We start from the raw sequence: 18,286 nt of genomic DNA on the forward strand, positions 1-18,286 counted from the left end.
GTGGGGTCAGTGCTGTGTAGGTGGGGTCAGGGCTGTGTGGGCAGGGTCAGGGCTGTGTAGGTGGGATCAATGCTGTGTGGGTGGGATCAGTGCTGTGTAGGTGGGGTCAGTGCTGTGTGGGTGGGATCAGTGCTGTGTGGGCGGGGTCAGTGATGTGTGGGTGGGATCAGTGCTGTGTGGGCAGGGTCAGGGCTGTGTAGGTGGGGTCAGTGCTGTGTGGGGTAGGGCCAGTGGTGTGTGGATGGTGTGCATGGGCTCCTGCAGTTCCAGCCACAAGGCCCTGTAGGTCATACTGAATGAGACCTCCTTAAAGAAAATATACGCGGAGCCTTTTGCCAGCATCATGCCATGTCATTGTCACATCAGTTTTGTAAGAGATCTGGTCAGACCCATATCACCAAAGAGGAAACTGAGGCTCAGTGAAATTATTCAGCTGGTTGACACCAAACATCTAAAGGATTAAGAGGCTGGCTTCTGTGCTAGAGTGCCTCAGTGTACAGTCAAGCTCTTACCATAAGACCGCCCACCAGCTTCTATATGAGGTAGCCTCATACACCGATCAAAAATCATTGTTCTCTACAATCAGTACACAGCTGGTTTGGGTGAGGAGTGTGCACCTCACCACGGGAAGGCTAGAGACTGATCCCATGGGAACTCAAAGGACCTGAGGAAGGGGTGGACTCCTCTGCCAGAAATCAGAGCATGTACATGTGTCTTTATCACTGGATGTGTCTGGGTATAGGTATGTGCATGTAGGTTTCTATGTACACACAGTGTGGGTGTGCATGCCACGGGCTCTGGGAAGGCCTGGGTGTGTCCAAGTGTAGATGTGTACATGTGGGTTTCTATGTGTATTTGACTGTGTGCGCCAATGTCTCTGGACATGTCTGGGTGTAGACGTGAGCATGTATGTATATTGTGCATGGCCATCTTTGTAGAGAGACAGTCCCCAACCTTCACCACACTCTCCAAGGACTCTTGGAGACCTCCCCAACCAGGTAACATGAAAATAAAAGACAGCCAGTGATAATAAAAAGATACAAACTCTACCCCCTAGAGAAACTCAACTGTCATAAACTCAAATTTCCTACACTGTGATTTTGTTGTTGATTTGGGGGGTGGGTATTATTTTGCTTTCCAAAGGAGGGAACAGGAAGATGGGCAGAGGGCACTGGGCCTTTGAAGAATACTAGTGACCTCGGGCAAACTTGTCTTATTAAGGATTACATTTCCTATCAAAGTGATAAATTACATTTGGAAACACTTTCTATCTTAACTAGATTGTTCCGTGGCATAACGTACTTAGGTTGCTTCCTGCAGCCAGATTAAACAGGTGGTCTCTGGACCTAACTCAAAACTTGATTCTCCAAAAGAAAAATTAAATCACAGCTCCTAAAGTTTGCTCTTTTAAGCAGGTAACTCTGTATTGGGTTTTGTGGCCACAGCGTCTAATATCCTATACCCAGAACTTCTGACCTCAGAGGGGGAGGAAATAAAGGAAAAACCAAACGCTTTCCCCACAGCGTCTTAGCCCAAACCCTCCATGCTGGTGACTTTAGGAAACTTTTCACACTTGAAAATGGGGATTACCAGAAAACAAAATTCTTCAGTAATGAGGGTATTATAGGAAGGTTCTGCGGCTCACCAACGATCGTCCAAGCCGACCTGCTGGAGGCAAGCCCTCTCCCAGCTCTCAGCCCACATTCTAGGGTGTAAAAAAGGGGGAGTGGTGAGGACAAAGCCAGGGTTCCCACTAGCCATCCAGCACGGTCCAACTCTGCATAAAAACTGAGGCTTTTAAAATATTTTTATTTTATGTATATGAGTATATTGTCTGCATGTGTGTAAGTGCACCCAAGTCACATAATGTCCACAGAGATCAGAAAGGGGCATTGGATACCCCAGACCTGGAGTTACTGACCATTGTTAGCCGCCACGTGGGTGCTAGGAACTGAACCCGGATCTTCTGCGGGAGCAGCCAGTGCTCTTAACTGCTGAGTCAGCTCTCCAGCCCAAAATGGAGTTCTTGACCCAGCACCTGACATCAGAACTCAGAATCCAAGGAGAAGATCCAAGGATTCTGTATTTTGAAACCAACCCAGGTGATTCTAATCTTAAAAGGCACCTAGGAAGCAAGGGACCAAGTCACTTTAAAAGCTTCAGGCAGCTCTGAGATTATATGAACAAGCAAATAGTTACTGGGTGGGAAAGATCACAGCATCAGGGCTGGAGAGATGGCTCAGAGGTTAAGAGCACTGACTGCTCTTGTAGAGGACCCGGGTTCGGTTCCCTGAACCCACATGGCGGGTAACAACCATCAGTAACTCCAGTTCCAGGACAACCTCTTCTCACCACCTGGGGCATCGCACTACATGGGCGCACCTACCTACATGCAGGCAATATACTCGTACACATAAAATAAAAATAATAAAGAAAAAAAAGACCGACAGACCACCAGATGGGATCATCCTGGTTTGAGAAGTGTCAGAATTAAGCTGACATGGGCGCACCTACCTACATGCAGGCAATACACTCGTACACATAAAATAAAAATAATAAAGAAAAAAAAAGACTGACAGACCACCAGATGGGATCATCCTGGTTTGAGAAGTGTCAGAATTAAGCTCAAAACAGTCATGCTGACTGCAGCATCAGAAGATGCCAGCTAACCCCAGAGCACTCTGTCCACAGAATAAGAGGACTATTCATAAAGGCACTCAGCAAACAGGGTGGAAGCCTCCCATGGGTGGGAACAAGAGATCTACTTAGAAAAGTCAACAATTTGTTGAATTCAAACTTAGCAAGCTGGGCTTCTGTTTGTTTCATCAGGCACACCTACCCTGCGGATGAGTTTTGTGGTGAGCTCTAGTATCTAGTCAGGTACACGGACTGAGGGAGCCATAGAGAGAAACCTATCGCCCGCTACTGCCTATCTGGGCTGGATGTCAAATGCCGTGAGCACCAAGTCAGAGCTCCCTATGGACCACTGTGGTTCCCCTAAAACAGTGATGATGGCAGGCTTGCCTCACCCCAGCTTCGTGGCTCCGACACTTGCAAAACAAAGACAGCAGGTTCCAAGGGTGACTCAGTAAACCCCTGATTTTCAGATCCATTAGAAAACACCTCATTCCTTTCAACGTAAAACATGCCATTAGTTTGATGCTAGAAATTGGGTTTTATGATAAAATGTAACTGCTGACTCCTCCAGGCTTCATGGTTATGCTGTTACCCTGGGCAATTTAAGCATGAAATCATCATTCAAATAAACAAACCTGTTTCCATAATCAATTTTGGCTGTGACCTTCTTCTTCAGCTCTTTGAGCTCATCCTGGGGCAGAGTTCCAGAAAGAATCTGCGACCGCCACTCGATAAGGTCATAGATCATGTGTCCCACACTTCGAAACATTTCCCTATTATCTTGCTATACAAGAAAAAAGAAAAGGCAACTGTAAGGTTTCTGGTTAAAAAATAGCATAGTGGAGATCATATCGAATGGATATGTCTTCAGATACACGGGTGGACCATGTGCTGTCTCATGGCATTCAGTGAATGAGAAGCAGATTTTCGCATCAGAGTGAGCACAATATATAGAATTTGGTTCCTATAAAGACAAAGAATAGAAAGGAACACACATCCCCAAGACTGTACTCCACATTCCCAAGCATGGAGCACACAGAAGAGCTGGACCTGGAGCCTCAGTTTGACATTGAGCTCCCAGCATCGGCCCTGTGCATGACCAGTGCTTGGAGATGTGTCCAATTCACGGCTCTTGGGCCCATGAGGCCAAACACAAAATCATAAGCTTACTTAAAACATTGAGATTCTTTTTAACTCTAATGCTCCATTGTGTGAACTTTGTAAATGACAATGTGTTCAATGTCAAAAGTTTGAACATATCTGAAAGTATCTACTGTGCCAGCCTCCAAGGACAGCTCTGCTCCTTCATAGCCTAGGGAATCTTCAGAGTACCCGATGCTCAGGGCCTTTCAGCAGCATCCTGAGGTACTTACTGGGCCTCCAGACCTGGCTGTCAGCTGAGCCACAGCCCCATACTGACCCTCCACAGGGAACTGTGGCCTTCACAGCATACCAGAAGCTTCTGGAAGTTACTATGAGAAGATGTAAGCATTCTGGTGCTTTCATACCAGGAGAAAAACCTGGCAGGTGAGACCCAAAACTCACACTTCTTACCTCCTTCTACAGATGCTGGTGGGATTCATGGTACAAAGAAGATCAGCTTTGCAGCTGAAGGCACAACTCATCAAGGAGTTGAAAGACACCTGTGGTGAGTCTGCCTCGAAACAGAAATCCAGGGGAGACCCAATCAACAGTATCTCCAGCACCATGATCCCACCCAAAATTAAAATGTGGCACTGCTGTTTTAAAAAATGATCCCTACGCCACATACCTAACCCATTCGCTACACTAACCAGCATTTGAAAACCATGTGAGACTTACTTTTCTAGGAGTTTCTAAGAGCCCTACCACCTACCCTATACATAGCACCCTAGCAAATTATTTTGTATCCCACAAACTGGTCTTTTTAATTTATGGGTGGGAGAAGGGTGGTGTGCACATAGCTGAACATGCAGAGGCCAGAAAAAAGGGCCTCCTAAAGCTGGAGTTAAGGTGGTTGTGAGTCACCCAACTTTGGTCCTCTGGAAGAGGAGCAAGTGCTCTTAAGCACCCAGTCACCTCTCCAGCCCCCTCATAAACTAATTTTATATTACCCTAAGTTTAATTCCTTCCTTCCTTCCCTCCCTCCTTCCTTCCTTCCCTCTTTCCTTCCTTCCTTCCCTATTATTTTTTAAGACAGGGACTCATATAGCCCAGGCTAGCCTCTAGCTCAGTATGTTCCTGACACTGGCCTTAAACTCTTGATTCTCCTACCGCTACCTGCTGAGTGGTTACACTACAAATGTGCACCACTATGCCCAGCTCCTAATTTGATGTCCTAAATGAAAGCTAAATAGTCAAAACTAAAAATTTATTGCAAAGGTTGTTCGTCTTACCAATTTACCTGTTCATTTCCCTAAAGCCATAGAAGAAATTCATTCTATTTTGCTGGGTTTTCTAGAACCCCAGAGATTAACTAAAAAAATGTACCTAAAAATTTTATAAATTTATGCTATTTATTGCCATTGACTTGGTGTTCTACAAATCCAACAGTATAAACCCATCAGAGGCCAATTTATCATTTCTAAAAGGAACCAGGTGATGGCTAGGAAGGTTCTAGAAGGTGAGGCCACCACTGTCCATTCACATATTAGTCCACCACAACTCCTGTTTGTTTTGTTGCCATTTTTGTTTTTAAAAATTGCTAAGTTGAACATGAAATACCGACTATGAAATTGCCCAGATTTACACAAAACATTCGCGGCTAACTTTATGCTTTTAGGTTTTTTTGAGTGCGTTTGATGAACAATTACTGCAAGTGCTTATTACTGTGCATTTATAGGAAACCACTGTATAATCAAAAACAACAAGCCTGCCCAGCAACAGCTGCGGAGACTTTAGGAAGTTTTCTATGTTCCCAAGAAATTAACGTGCTGACTTCCTTCCAGAGCCCTTGCTCGGTGATAATAACATTAGCATATGAGAAATCAACACTCTGAATAGAAATACAGGCTTAACAAAAGGTAATCTTCTGCAAATATGAATTTATGTGCAAAGCAATGCCCTGCGGGAAAATGAAATGGAAGATGTCAGAGCTCCAACACACCCGCATTAACGAGAACCGGACAAGTGCTCACAAAGCCAGAATGTAAAACGGTCCCTACCCACCATGGGCACAGATAAAAGACTGACATTTTTCTCAAACTATAAAACCATTACTTACAGGTAAGACAGACAATGGCAAAAAGTAAATAAAAATTAGCAATAACCCTCTATTTAATCTTCAAAGATAAGCTATTTCTGTTTAAAAGTAGATTTTGGTCTTCAGAATCAAAATATACACTGAGGGGATAGTAACATAAACTGCCTTGTCCATTTTTTAACGGGCCAGGCAGCAGCCACAGACCCTTTGTCCAACAGAAGGGAAGAGGGATCCAAGGTCAACTTCCATTACAGTCTGCTTTATTCATTTCAGTGAGCAAGCTTCAGAACAACAAGGTCAAAGGCCAGAGGGCCCCCCAACAGCAGCCAGACCAATGGCCATATCGCTTTCTCCGTCCTTGCTAACCAAGACCCTATCCCAGAGGTTCTCCTCCCCCGGTTCCCAGGGTAAGGAAGATTAGTTGGTAGAACAAAGCCAAAAACACTACTCTCTATTTTAAGCTTTGAGTAAGTATCCTATTTTCTTACCACGTAGAGCTGCCTCCAGATGGTGGACCACTCTCGCAGCGTTGTGGTGACTTCCTGTATGAGAGGGAGGTCGCCTGGGATGACAGTTTCATGTTGCCTGGGACGAAGAAAGAAGAAAGCAGCTTGTTTCACACCTTCATTGGCACCTGTGAGCCATACCGATCAAGTCCCCACAGGGGCCATGGACTTCAGCGATTAAACGAGCAGAGAACACACAAACATGACTGTGCTCACATATAAGCACATATCTCTAGGAAAAACAAGATATCTGTAGAGCTTGGGGGTACTCACACATTACCCTGCGCGCAAGCCATGCACCTTGTGGGTCCAGGTGAGACGAAAGAAACAAAGAATAGTCACTGAACGTTTTCAGCACGCAAAAGGCTAGGAAGCCAAAAGGCCACCGGTAATATGTATGCACAGCCATCTGTACACACCATACATGGCACACACACCATGCATGGCATCCAGTCTGTGTTGGCATTAAGATGAAGGTTTGGGTTGAGATTATTTTTACATTTCTATCATGCACAAAACTCATTATATGATAATCGAGGGAGCAGTTATGTCCTTGCTGAAATGTCAGCAAGGCTACAAGCTTTCAAGTGTCCACAAGGACTCTGCCCAGTCCCACCCGTGACTACCTATTGATCTCTCCCGTCAAGATTTAACCCTTGACCTGGATTTAACCCTTTATCTGTTTATGTACTCACTGCTTTGTGGGTTTTTATTTCTCAGGTTTTGGGGGCTTAGGGTTTTTCTTTCCATTTTGTATTATTTGGGGGTGGGGTTTGAGGTATGTGTTTGTTTGTGACAGGGTCTCACTATGTAGCCCCAGCTGGCCTGGAACTCACTACATAGATCAACCTAGGCGTCTCACAGGGATCCACCTACCTCTGCCTCCCGAATTCTAGGATTAAAGGGTTTGGCCAGGCTATTTCTCGAGTTCTTAAAATCACATCAGGCACTTTTCTGGATCAGACACTGCTGATATAACTGGGTCTATAAGGAACTGGGTGAGAAGCTTGTGTGTGTGTTTAGGCAATCCAGCCCCAGGGCTGTTCTTTGGGTCTGAAAAGACCAGAAGCTGGTCACTGCAGAAACGCTACTGTCACCCTATAAGGGGTCCAGACCTGAAGGAAGAACTTTGGCTTACAGTTGGGGTTTGGGCCTGCAGTGGCTTACTAACAGTGGTGGGAGGGGGCTCCCAAAATAAGAGACAGCAGAGTCCCTTAAGAAATGCTGATCACTTCAGGGAGGTCTAGACCCATGTCTCAGGAGGATTTCCTATAACCAGTCCCCAGGACACTACACTACTGCTAAGGAGTCCCACAGTGGGACACTACCCATGTTTACTGCTAAACAGCCTGCCTAGCTTCCCTGTAAGGATGCTGACAGATGGGGATCCTTACTATCTACAGCATCATCCTGCAAAGTCTACAAGGAGAAATGGCTCTCTGCTGGCCGTATCGGAACATTCGCCTGTCACCTCACAGATCTGAGGGTCACACTGAGTCTAGGGGAGGGGGTAGCCTCTTCACACTGCCTATCTGGAGCTTCGGTATGACAAACTGTACCCATGTGACTGAGGGGGGTCTGACTGCACACACTAACTCCTAGGCTCCATTCTAGTTCCTGCCTACCTACCTTCCTTTCCACAGACCCAGGGATTAGCTTGCCAACTGGCAAAAGTGAACGTGATCTCATTGTACCTTCCAGACATCACCAAGGCACAGCCCAATGCCCACCTCATCCACTGTGGGTAAGACCATGGCACACAAGGGACGAGTCCCACCAAGCTTCAGTGAGTATAGACGGGACACAGGCTAGGATGAAGGGCATGTTGGAGAAAGGAGGTAGCATTTCTATTAAACAGAAGTAATTCAAGGACTATACTGTCCAACATAGTGACCACAGTCACTAAAGACATACTCTAAACTTGAAAGAAGCCAGAGTGTAGATTTTAAGTGCTCTCACCACAGAAAATACGCTAAGGTAGCCTCACATAATTGCTACATGTGAATTAGCCTGACAGGCATTCCACAATATATACATATTTCAAAACATCACAACACACCATAAATGTACAAATGCAAGAGAGCAAACCCTGAGCCGGCAAAGGTGACTCTGGTCGGTTTTCTGATGTTACACACAAGGATCCTGAACTCCCACCTCCCAAATGGAAGCTGGGATGACCCTGATGCACCCCTACTCCCAGCTGGTGATTCTGTGCCACTTGTAGCTGCCTGAGGCAGACATCCAGGAAAGGTCGGGGCTAGAGCTCTAGATTCCAGCACTTATCCACAGAGAGGGACCAGCTCAAGGTGTGGGACCAACCCGAGCCAGGTCACAATGGAGGGGCCCCAAAGAAATGTTGTGGCCCTGAAAGTGAAGTGTGTGGGAGGTCAGGGAAGGAGGGAGAAGAGGATACAAGGGTTTTGGTTCTCACAGAGGGCTTCACAGGAAATGGTGGTCAGAATGAGGAAACACAGGTCATGTACGGGGGGCAGGAACACGACAAAATGGGAATTGCTTTGTTATAGGAGAAAAAGTACAGAATCACAGCCACAGCATGAAGAGATCACTAAAGAAGTGATGGCCAGGGTTCTGAGAGGAGAGAGAGCCCAGGCAAGGCGGAGGCCATGGAAGAGAGAACGCACAGGAGAGAAAGAACATGCAAAATTAACATAATAGAGAGATCTCGTGCGTGCGTGTGTGTGTGTGTGTGTGTGTGTGTGTGTGTGTGTGTGAAATGCAAAATTAACATAATAGAGAGATCTCGTGCGTACGTGCGTGCGTGCATGTGTGTGTGTGTGTGTGTGTGTGTGAAAAAGAGAGAGAAAGAGAGACAGAGAGACAGACACAGAGAGAGAGATTGAGATAGAAACAGAGAAAGGGAGAGAGAGGAGCGTGTGCAGCGGGGTAGTGATAATGAACCTGAGGAACAGAAGCACGTGGGCTGAGGTGAGGCAATGGCTGAGTGGGCCATCAACAAGAGGAAGGGCCAAGGGAAGAGAGCGGATGTCTGCAGTGTCTGGAGGACACAGAGCACATGGTCTCCTGACAGGAGGAAACAGCTAGGCAGCCAGGTGGGAGTGGCAATCAGGGCCAGGAAAGGAGTATGGAGAGGAAGAGCCAAGAGCCCCACACACCTCGGGACAACCGTTCTGTATCAAGAACCGTTCTGTATTGCTTATTCCGCCATTGCTCTGAGGGCCTATCACACTGAACCCAGGGACCAATCCACAGGGTCAAGGTAATTTTACAGTCACCTTAATATTACACTCCCCAATTTCATCGTGTGTGTGTGTAAAACATGCATGCATATATATTTCCTTTATATACTTCTAAACACTTTTTAAAAATTTCTAATCCTATACAAGCTGACATATACAAGGATTCAGACCCTGGCAGGTATAAAGTGCATTAAATGTACACTTTATTCAATGATTTCCGTAAGAGGGTAAAAGCTTCAAAACTTTGTCTTTCTCTTCAGAACTTTGCCCACAAAACATTTTATCTGCCTGGAAAAAAAAAAAAAAAGCCAACTTGTAGGTCAGCACCATTCGAGTGATTTCTCGCGTCCTAATTATGCATCAGGGAAGTGCTGAACTAATACCGTCCTTTTCATATGTTAAAGTACAGTGCTCCTCTGAAAGGCAATTTTGTAATCAGCCAAAGAGATGTCATTATGGGCTAATCATATGATTAGTGATTTTATAATTTACATATTTAACTGAGTGTGAAGATGGAACAGAGACCAAAAAAGGAAACATTTGGATGTTCTGCCCACCACCCCCACCCCCAGTTCACACCTGGCTATTCAGTTAACACTCCTGCCTAAGGGGTTCCTGTTCTACAAAGGTTCTTTGAGGGATCTTATACAGTTTGATGACAGGAAGCATCACATTTTTAGCTGACATAAATTCACAGTGGTCCCATCTAACAGTGGACATGACCTGTTCAACTCTACATCATGACCTGCTAAGATGTCCAGAAAAAAAATGGGGTCAGAGCTGGGGGCCGAATGGGTAACTATCAACTGTAGGTCTAGTGGAGGCCAAAACTTTCCAAAATGGACCCCAGGTTCAAAGAAAATAACCACAGCTATGGCACAGACCTCGGACTCTTTAAAGGATCAAAGTAGGGACCCACAAAACTCAATCACAGGGTCCTATTTTATCCTGAACCATCACGGGCAGTCACACTACCATCTGCTTTAAAGATGTACTTTTACTGTTTTTAATTATGTGCGCATGTGCATCTCTTGGGGGCGGAGTGGGGGTAAGGAGTGGGAATGTGCAGGTGAGTACAGGTTCCCTTGGAGTCCAGAGGGGGCATCGGATCCCCTGGAGTTACAGTTACAGGCAGTTGTAAACTGCCACTGTGGGTGCTAGGAACCAATCTCTGGTCCTTAATGGACGAGCCATCTCTCTAGCCTCCTGCTGCCCTTCCACATATTTGGCAGCAACACCTCATGCAATCATTTCAGTTCTTGACTGAAACCTCAAGATGAAACTCACCCTTTTCCTTCAACAATCGCTTCTTTAAGGTGAATGTATGAAGCGGGAAATATGCCCTATGAGGGAGAGAAAAGAGTTTATTACCAATGTGAACACTGATTGCAAACCAAACCACAGCCCCCAAAGATGAGGAGGTGGGTCACCGTTAATTCTGAAAGCATACGCATCACATACAACACATCAAAGAAAACAGCAGGTACAAAAGGGAGCACTCCGTCAGCTAGCACTGCAGTGTGCAGGGGGAGCACTCCATCAGCTAGCACTGCAGTGTGCAGGGGGAGCACTCCGTCAGCTGGCACTGCAGTGTGCAGGGGGAGCACTCCGTCAGCTGGCACTGCAGTGTGCAGGGGGAGCACTCCGTCAGCTGGCACTGCAGTGTGCAGATGTCTTAGCAGAAAAGTGACACTGTGCTCACAAAGCAGCCATTCCACAGACACAGGAAACCCCTCTTCTCCACAGGGGGCCCCTCCTTTCTACTGCCAACCTTGACACTGGCACATCCACTACATGAAAACCAATTCTGATGATGGGCTCTGCCGGTTTTCCCCTTACGAAATGGCACGAATATCATCGAAAGCTAGTTTAAATAATCATGAACTGCCATTTGTTCACTGACTGTTGACAGACACCCATGGAGCCTCCTTCAAGACTCCAAATGGAAGCCCAAAGGTAAAAGGCTGGAAGGTGGGATGAATTTCTGGGATGAATTTCATCCCAACCACAGGAGTGCTAGAGGGAGCATGTTACTTAGGTTTTTACCAAGCTCTGAATTTCCCATGTGTAGTCTGTGTGCACTCAAATGCACACACATGTATGTGCAGACACACAGCCCAACAGAGCCCTACCCAAGGGAGACAGTTACTTGGCAGAACATTCATCATCAAGTACAGTCTGAGAAGTGCCAGGAGGAGCTGTGGTTCAGGACTGGAGAGATGGCTAAGTGCTTAAGAGCACTGGCAGTTCTTAAAGAGGACCCAGGTTTGGTTCCCAGCACCCACATGACAGCTAACAACTGTGTGTAACTCCAGCTCCAGGGGATCCAATGCCCTTTTCTGGTCTCTGTGAGCACAGCACAACACAGGTGCACTTATATACGTGCAAGCAAAACACTCATACATATCCAATAAAAATAAAGAAAATTAAATATTTAAAAAGAGCTGTGACCATCTTCCTAAGTGTGTAAAAATAAGGTCTTTATGGGTGTGAAGCAGGAGTAAACGAAGGAAGGACACACACAGAGTCCACAGCAGTGTATGTCAGTAATCACCAGGGTCTGAGACAGCGTAAGCCAGTAACCACTAATGCTTTAGTGGAAACCCAGAAGTACCCTGGAACCTCAAGGCACTATTCCCTAAACATCTACCCCAAAGGATCTACACAGAGGATCCAGAAAGCAAACTGCCAATCATGGGAAGGGCTGATCAGGGCTGTGGAACACTGACATTGCCTCTCCCGCTCACCAGGAAAGTAGCTGTATTTCATATAAATAAATACTATCACAGAGTAAGGAGGAGTCAGACAGGAAGTCAGTGACTGAGAAACCAAGAGGTCCAGTTCCTGGGCACCAAGACAATTCCATACCCCAGACTGGCCTGCAGGTGCCCACAGAACACTGCTCTATAATGCCAACAGGCGTGGGTTTGGATCGGGGTAAGACAGCACACAAGTCACTCCAGCTCCGCCACGTCCCCAGGCCAAGGTCCCCAGGCCTCACTAAGCATGAAGACTGAGGAGGGACTGTGACTGGATAAAACTGAGCAGGCCTGGAGGTCTGAAATGAGCAACTGCTCAGCACAAGTGTGCATGAGTAAAGATTCATGTCGTCGATGCTTAGCCCATGCTCAAGGCCAGGATTCCTAAGGGTCTTGTCTCCTCCTTCTACTTGGGGGGCCCCAAACACAACCTCTGCAAGATTCAGTTTCCTCCCGCCAATAGGGGAGGGGGGGTCCTCAGGTGGCCCTCATAGCAGAGCTTTGTCCTGTTAACAAAGGAGTAGGAAAGAAGAGTTAGTCCATAGCCCGAACTGTGGGGCTGTCCACATGCTCCACATACATGTGGAGTCAACTGCAGGTGTCGCTCCTTAGGAGTCATCCACCCTGCTTTTTGAGACGAGGTCTCTCAGTACAACTTGGGGCTTGCCAATTGGACTAGTCTGACTGGCCAGTCCCAACTCTGCCTTCCCAGTATTAGGAATATAAATACATGCCACCAGCTCAGTTTTAAGACTTTTAATCTGAGTGCTAGGACTGAACTCAGGTCTGCAGTACCAAGCACTTAACCAACTGAGAAATCTCCACAGCCCCATGATCCTAATCTCTTGATTACTAAAGTCATCAACTGGGGCTCACCCAGAAGAAACTCAAGGTTTCCCCTAGAGGAACACATCTTTCATGGGAAAAAAAGAAATCAATGTGAAAAGAAAACTTTCTCTGCAAGAATCAATTCTATCCCCTACTAGGTTGAAATTGATCTTGTCCAGACTTCCTGGCCCTGGGTCATGGATCTGTAAAGACGTATAGCCCAGTCTGAGCCCAGCAGAGCCTCCAACCTGCCTGTCTCCTCACCACCACTCCTGAGGGTCGCTCCCTCACCAGGACATCCACATGGCCATGCCAGAGGGAAGCTGCCTTGGCGACCAACCTGGACCCTTCCCAAGTGATACCTATAAGAGAGGGACAGCTTCATAGGCCTCACAGAGCTCCAGCCAGGCTAGCTCAGGTTGCCTTGGGCTGACTCAGGCTAGTTCAGGCTGCCTCGGGCTTCTGAGGCTGAAAACAGAGAGGTGCTGGCATGGGAGCTGCTGGGCTTCCAAAGCCCTTTTACAGGCTCTCTGGATCACAATGGCAAGCCCAGCCTGATGCAGAGATAATGCGAGGCAAATTCTGAGAATTAAAATGAACCATCTGTCAAGCACAATCAAATATTAAAATGTCAGAGTTAGCATGCCCACAGCTTAGCCGGGGGCATTACTTCAGTACCGCAGCACTGCAGAGTGAAGAGAAGAGCCGTAGTTAGGTTTTGTGGACTTACAATGTTGAAGCCACACAGACTTGTACATGGGAGTGTCCCCCACAATATCTGAGGAGTAATTACATATTTCAGTTTCAGATAGTCACAGAACCACACATGCAGCCCGCCCTAGAAAGGCAACTTTGTTTTCTACCAACTAGACTTAGGCAGTCTGAAAACTGTCACAAGCAGAAGGGAAATGGCCATATGTGAGCTTTGCAAACTTGTTAATTTAGCAAAAATAATAGAAAACTGAAAACCATTAGCAGCGTTATGCTTTCTAAACGTGTTGAACTCAGTCCATGCCTAGACACGATGCTTAACCAGGATACTAAATTACATCAGAACAAAAAGAATCCTTTCATGACCACATCACTGCTCTACAAGGCACTAACCTGCTGAGCTGAAACTTTTTTAGGGAGGACAGGATCTCATTATGTAGACCAGGCTGGCCTAGTGTTGGGATGACAGGCATGAGCCACCACTCCCAGATGAAGGTGTAGTATCTATGGACTCATATTGGTCAGAAGAAAACAATTCAAGGTCATTCCCATCTCAGCCCATATATTTGTTAAATTCTGAGAAAAAGATATGTAAGTAAAATTCATACACAAATGAGATCAAATTGATTTCCTCTCACAGTTTGATTTATGAAGGGACATAGGTTGTATTTAATGAAAAAGACTTACCTTCTTAGACTTTTTCCTTAAAGTGTAGCCTCTGTACCACCCTAAACAAACAAAGTTGAAATGGTTAGTGCAGTCAGACACAGCAGAGTGTAGCAAAGCCTTCAAGGTGAGCGGAAGTCACTGCTTTGCAGAACCAGGAAAGACCACCTTTCTGAGACCTTTAAGAGGAGCCACTTGACAAGCTCCCTGCGTACATGCACCTCCCACTTCATCACCACCTGCCTCATCTGGCCTATCGGTAAACTAAGATTACTTCCTAGGGAAGAGTTTGTCCTTCTACTCAGTGTTCCCAAGTAGGCTCCTTACATATGCATTTTCCCGTCTCTCCCGCCTCTGACTTGGCTCAAGGTCTCTCCAACTGCAACAACCAGCTTCTCAGATTGTCAGCCCCAACAGAAAATCTATTGAGAACTCACTTCCTCCCTCTGCAAGACTCTGCCCTGAGGCAGCCACATAATCTCACAAAAGTACTACTGTGGTAAAGACAGCTCTCAACGGAAGTGCCAGGGCCAAGTGCTCATGGAGCCCTGTGCCCATAGGGGTGGGCCCCGGTCCATCCTTCCATCCCTCCACACGGCAAAGTAGAAGGAAAGACTGTCCACTCAAACTGTCCACATCAAGCTGAATGGAAGAGATGCTTCAGAGCAGACCGCACCCCACCCATGGCACCTCCCATCAAGGGCAAGTGTGAACACTCATCCCTGCACAAGCCAAGAGGCCCACAGCCAGGAACCCACCTCTCCACAATGCCACCATGTCAAGAAATCAGGTGGGGCATGGGGGAAAGGAGCTCGAGAGATGTTTCAGCGGTTAAGAGCACTGACTGCTCTTGCAGAGGACCTGGGTTCAGTTCCCAGCACCTACATGATGGCTAAGAACATCTACAATTCCAGTTCCAGGGGATCCAACACCTGCTGCTTGCCTCTGTGGGCACTGCACAACACAGGTGCACTTACATACATGCAGGCAGGCAAGACACTCAGACATAAAAGTAAAATCTTTATTTAAAAAAAAGAAATCCCTGGCTACCTTGCTTCTGGGAAGTAACTCAAAGGCTCAGAGATAAAGCACAACTCTTTCCCACAGGAGGAATGGACCTTGCAAAGGGAGGGGGAAATGTGGAACCATGAGGTGGGTAAATTCCCAGAGAATCACTGCATGGGGTTTCATGCACCCATAAGTGTCAGACCCCAGAGCCCGCAGACATCCACGAGAACTCTAAAGGAAACAAAATGCCAACGGCCAACATGGTGGAGGTCCTTCTTCCCTCTCAGAAAGCGTTCATACTAACAACCAGAATCATGCAGAGAACGACTGTGTCCCAGAAAGGGATGCTCTGACATGAGCAGAACCCTCGAGGGGGATTGAAGAGCTGCTCTCTAAACATCCAAAGAAGGGGACGGGAGCTCCCAGAACCCTGCGAAGGATTTGTAAGGCACGGTTAGGGCAAATGCACCTGCTCTGTTCTCTCAACACAGGGACCAAACAGACTGAGGGAGGATGCTGCAAGTACTAGATGTCATGTGCTGGGCATATATCTGAAGGATCGATGCTGCAAGTACTAGATGTCATGTGCTGGGCATATATCTGAAGGATCGATGCTGCAAGTACTAGATGTCATGTGCTGGGCATATATCTGAAGGATCGATGCTGCAAGTACTAGATGTCATGTGCTGGGCATATATCTGAAGGATCATCTGATGACCACAGTGTCGAGGTCCCAGCTAGGGTAGCCTGGAATCTGTGCCCACCTGTCTGGCCCACAGTGTTCATAGACTGAGGAAACAGAAAGACTGTGATCTAATGAGTTATTCAAAGGCTGTGGACACTCAGTCTAAAGACTGTTCTTTATCTGTTACTCTGCCCTCTCCTCCCGTTCAGCATTAGTACACCCTTTCTCCTCTGAAAATGACAAAGGATTAACATCCTAGAATATGCAAGGAGAAACCAGAGATAAGAAAAAGTCAGAAACCAATTTTTTTTTAGGAGCTAACTGTATAAACTGTTCATCAAAGAAACCCGAAAGACTTACAAAGAATGAGCAGACACACGAATGTATCACAAATCAGTGAAGTTAAAACGCACAACCTCCCATTCTGCCCCAAAATAAGAGAGGTGGGAAATGGAGGTTCAGGATGTGGCTGCCCTGGGCACTGCTCTCAGTGTGTGTGGTGGCTGCTGCTGGGCCCAGCAGACACAGCCCGCCCCAACTGCATGAGCCCCACACCCAAGGCCATCAACCCCTCCTGAGAAAACAGCCCAAAGACAGCTTTGCTCCTTCACACAGGGCAGGTACGAGATGGCCCTGGCAGCCAGATTCTAGAGGCATAAGTTGAGACCGCTAAGTCCCATCCCTGTTTGTAAAACGTGGCGTGTGTTCACAAGGCAGTGAGACCAAGGGGTCACATACCCCAAAGTAGAAGCAAAGAGATACAAACCAAAGTTGTACCACATTTATCTCCAGTAAGAAATACATGCCACACACAGGAGAAGAACACAGGCACAGGAAAAGAGCTTTGTTTCTTTGGGGGAAGGGCCTCATTACGGGGATAAGAAGAAAACTGTTTTCCTTAATATCCAGTGGTAGTTTCTTCTGTAATGAGATTTCTAAGCAAAGGATTCCCTTCCATGCTCTGCACCCTAACTCCTTCATCAAACAGGACCCATTCACTTCCTGCCAGAATCCTCCCTTTGCACAGCAATTACAGACACAGCCCTGACCTGATCTCTGCCCTCAGTGAGCTCATAACCCACAAGACGCCTGAGACAAACAGGGCCAAGCCACACACAGTGCTGTGTGCCTGGGAGGTCAGTATGAAGGAGGAAAAATGCCCTGCAGGAGTGACTCAGGGCTGTGTGCACGCTGCGGTAGCGGTGCTCAGACAGTAGAACTCCCCGGGCAGGGTTTGCTGGCGACCTCCACCTGGCCAACGGAAGACTCTCACTGGAAAGACGGGCAAACATGGCAGAAATATAGTCCTTGAGATCAGGGGTGGCAAGTCATTTGGGAAGAAAATATATTGTTATCACTGTTTAAAATTTGGATCCATCAGGTTCAGGTGTCACAGCTACATCAAAAAGAGAATTTCCTAACATTTGTGCAAAGCCTACAACTTCTTCCAGGAACAGCATCCAGGGGAAACCTAAACAGCATCAAAGTCACCTCAGAAATGCTGAACACTGGCCTGACTTGAAGGCAGGACTCTGAATTGAATAGGTCTGCCGCCTCCCGCCACACGCACGCCTTGATGAGACCTGAAGGCAGCTTTTCTTGGCTGTATCTGGTGTGCCCAACCTTTTCATAACGTTGTTGTCCACAAAGTTCATGCTGAGAGAGGAGCAAACAACAAAACCAATCTCACAATGTTTCAATTAAGTTTCCGATTTTGTGTTGGGTTACATTCACAGTTAGCTGCATGCGGCCTATGGGCTGCAGGTGGGCACACCTCCACTTTGACAAACCTGACAGAGCAGTTAACCATTACATAAAGGAAAATGCTAACCACACTTAACTGTAAATGTGACCACTGAGCTTCATTAAATAAAGAGTAATTGGGGCTGGAGAGATGGCTCAACAGCAGCACCAGCTGCTCTTACAGAGGCCCCAGATTTGATTCTCAGCACCCACATGGTGACTAACAACTGTCCTTCATGACACGGGTGCGCCTACCTACCTACATGCAAACAATACGCTCATACACGTAAAGTAAAAATACTAAATAAAGTGTTTTGTTTTTTTTTTAAAGAGTAATCATCTTA

General features: G+C 46.7%; 1 protein-coding gene across 1 annotated transcript in view; it reads right to left on the bottom strand.

Annotated features, from left to right (window-relative positions):
- The window catches only part of LOC103744273 (dedicator of cytokinesis protein 1), a gene marked incomplete at its 3' end in the record, with an annotated part of 120,656 nt that overhangs the window by 77,600 nt on the left and 24,770 nt on the right, over positions 1-18,286 (bottom strand). Inside the window, exons 3-6 of the mRNA XM_029569813.1 lie at positions 14,528-14,568; positions 10,830-10,885; positions 6,307-6,403; positions 3,273-3,421 (exon numbers count right to left, since the gene is read on the bottom strand). Coding sequence (XP_029425673.1) covers positions 3,273-3,421; positions 6,307-6,403; positions 10,830-10,885; positions 14,528-14,568 — 343 coding nt within the window. The remainder of the gene's footprint in view (positions 1-3,272; positions 3,422-6,306; positions 6,404-10,829; positions 10,886-14,527; positions 14,569-18,286) is intronic.

The sequence above is a fragment of the Nannospalax galili genome, unplaced genomic scaffold (assembly GCF_000622305.1).
Source record: "Nannospalax galili isolate Female #2095 unplaced genomic scaffold, S.galili_v1.0 scaffold362, whole genome shotgun sequence".
NCBI lineage: Eukaryota > Metazoa > Chordata > Mammalia > Rodentia > Spalacidae > Nannospalax > Nannospalax galili.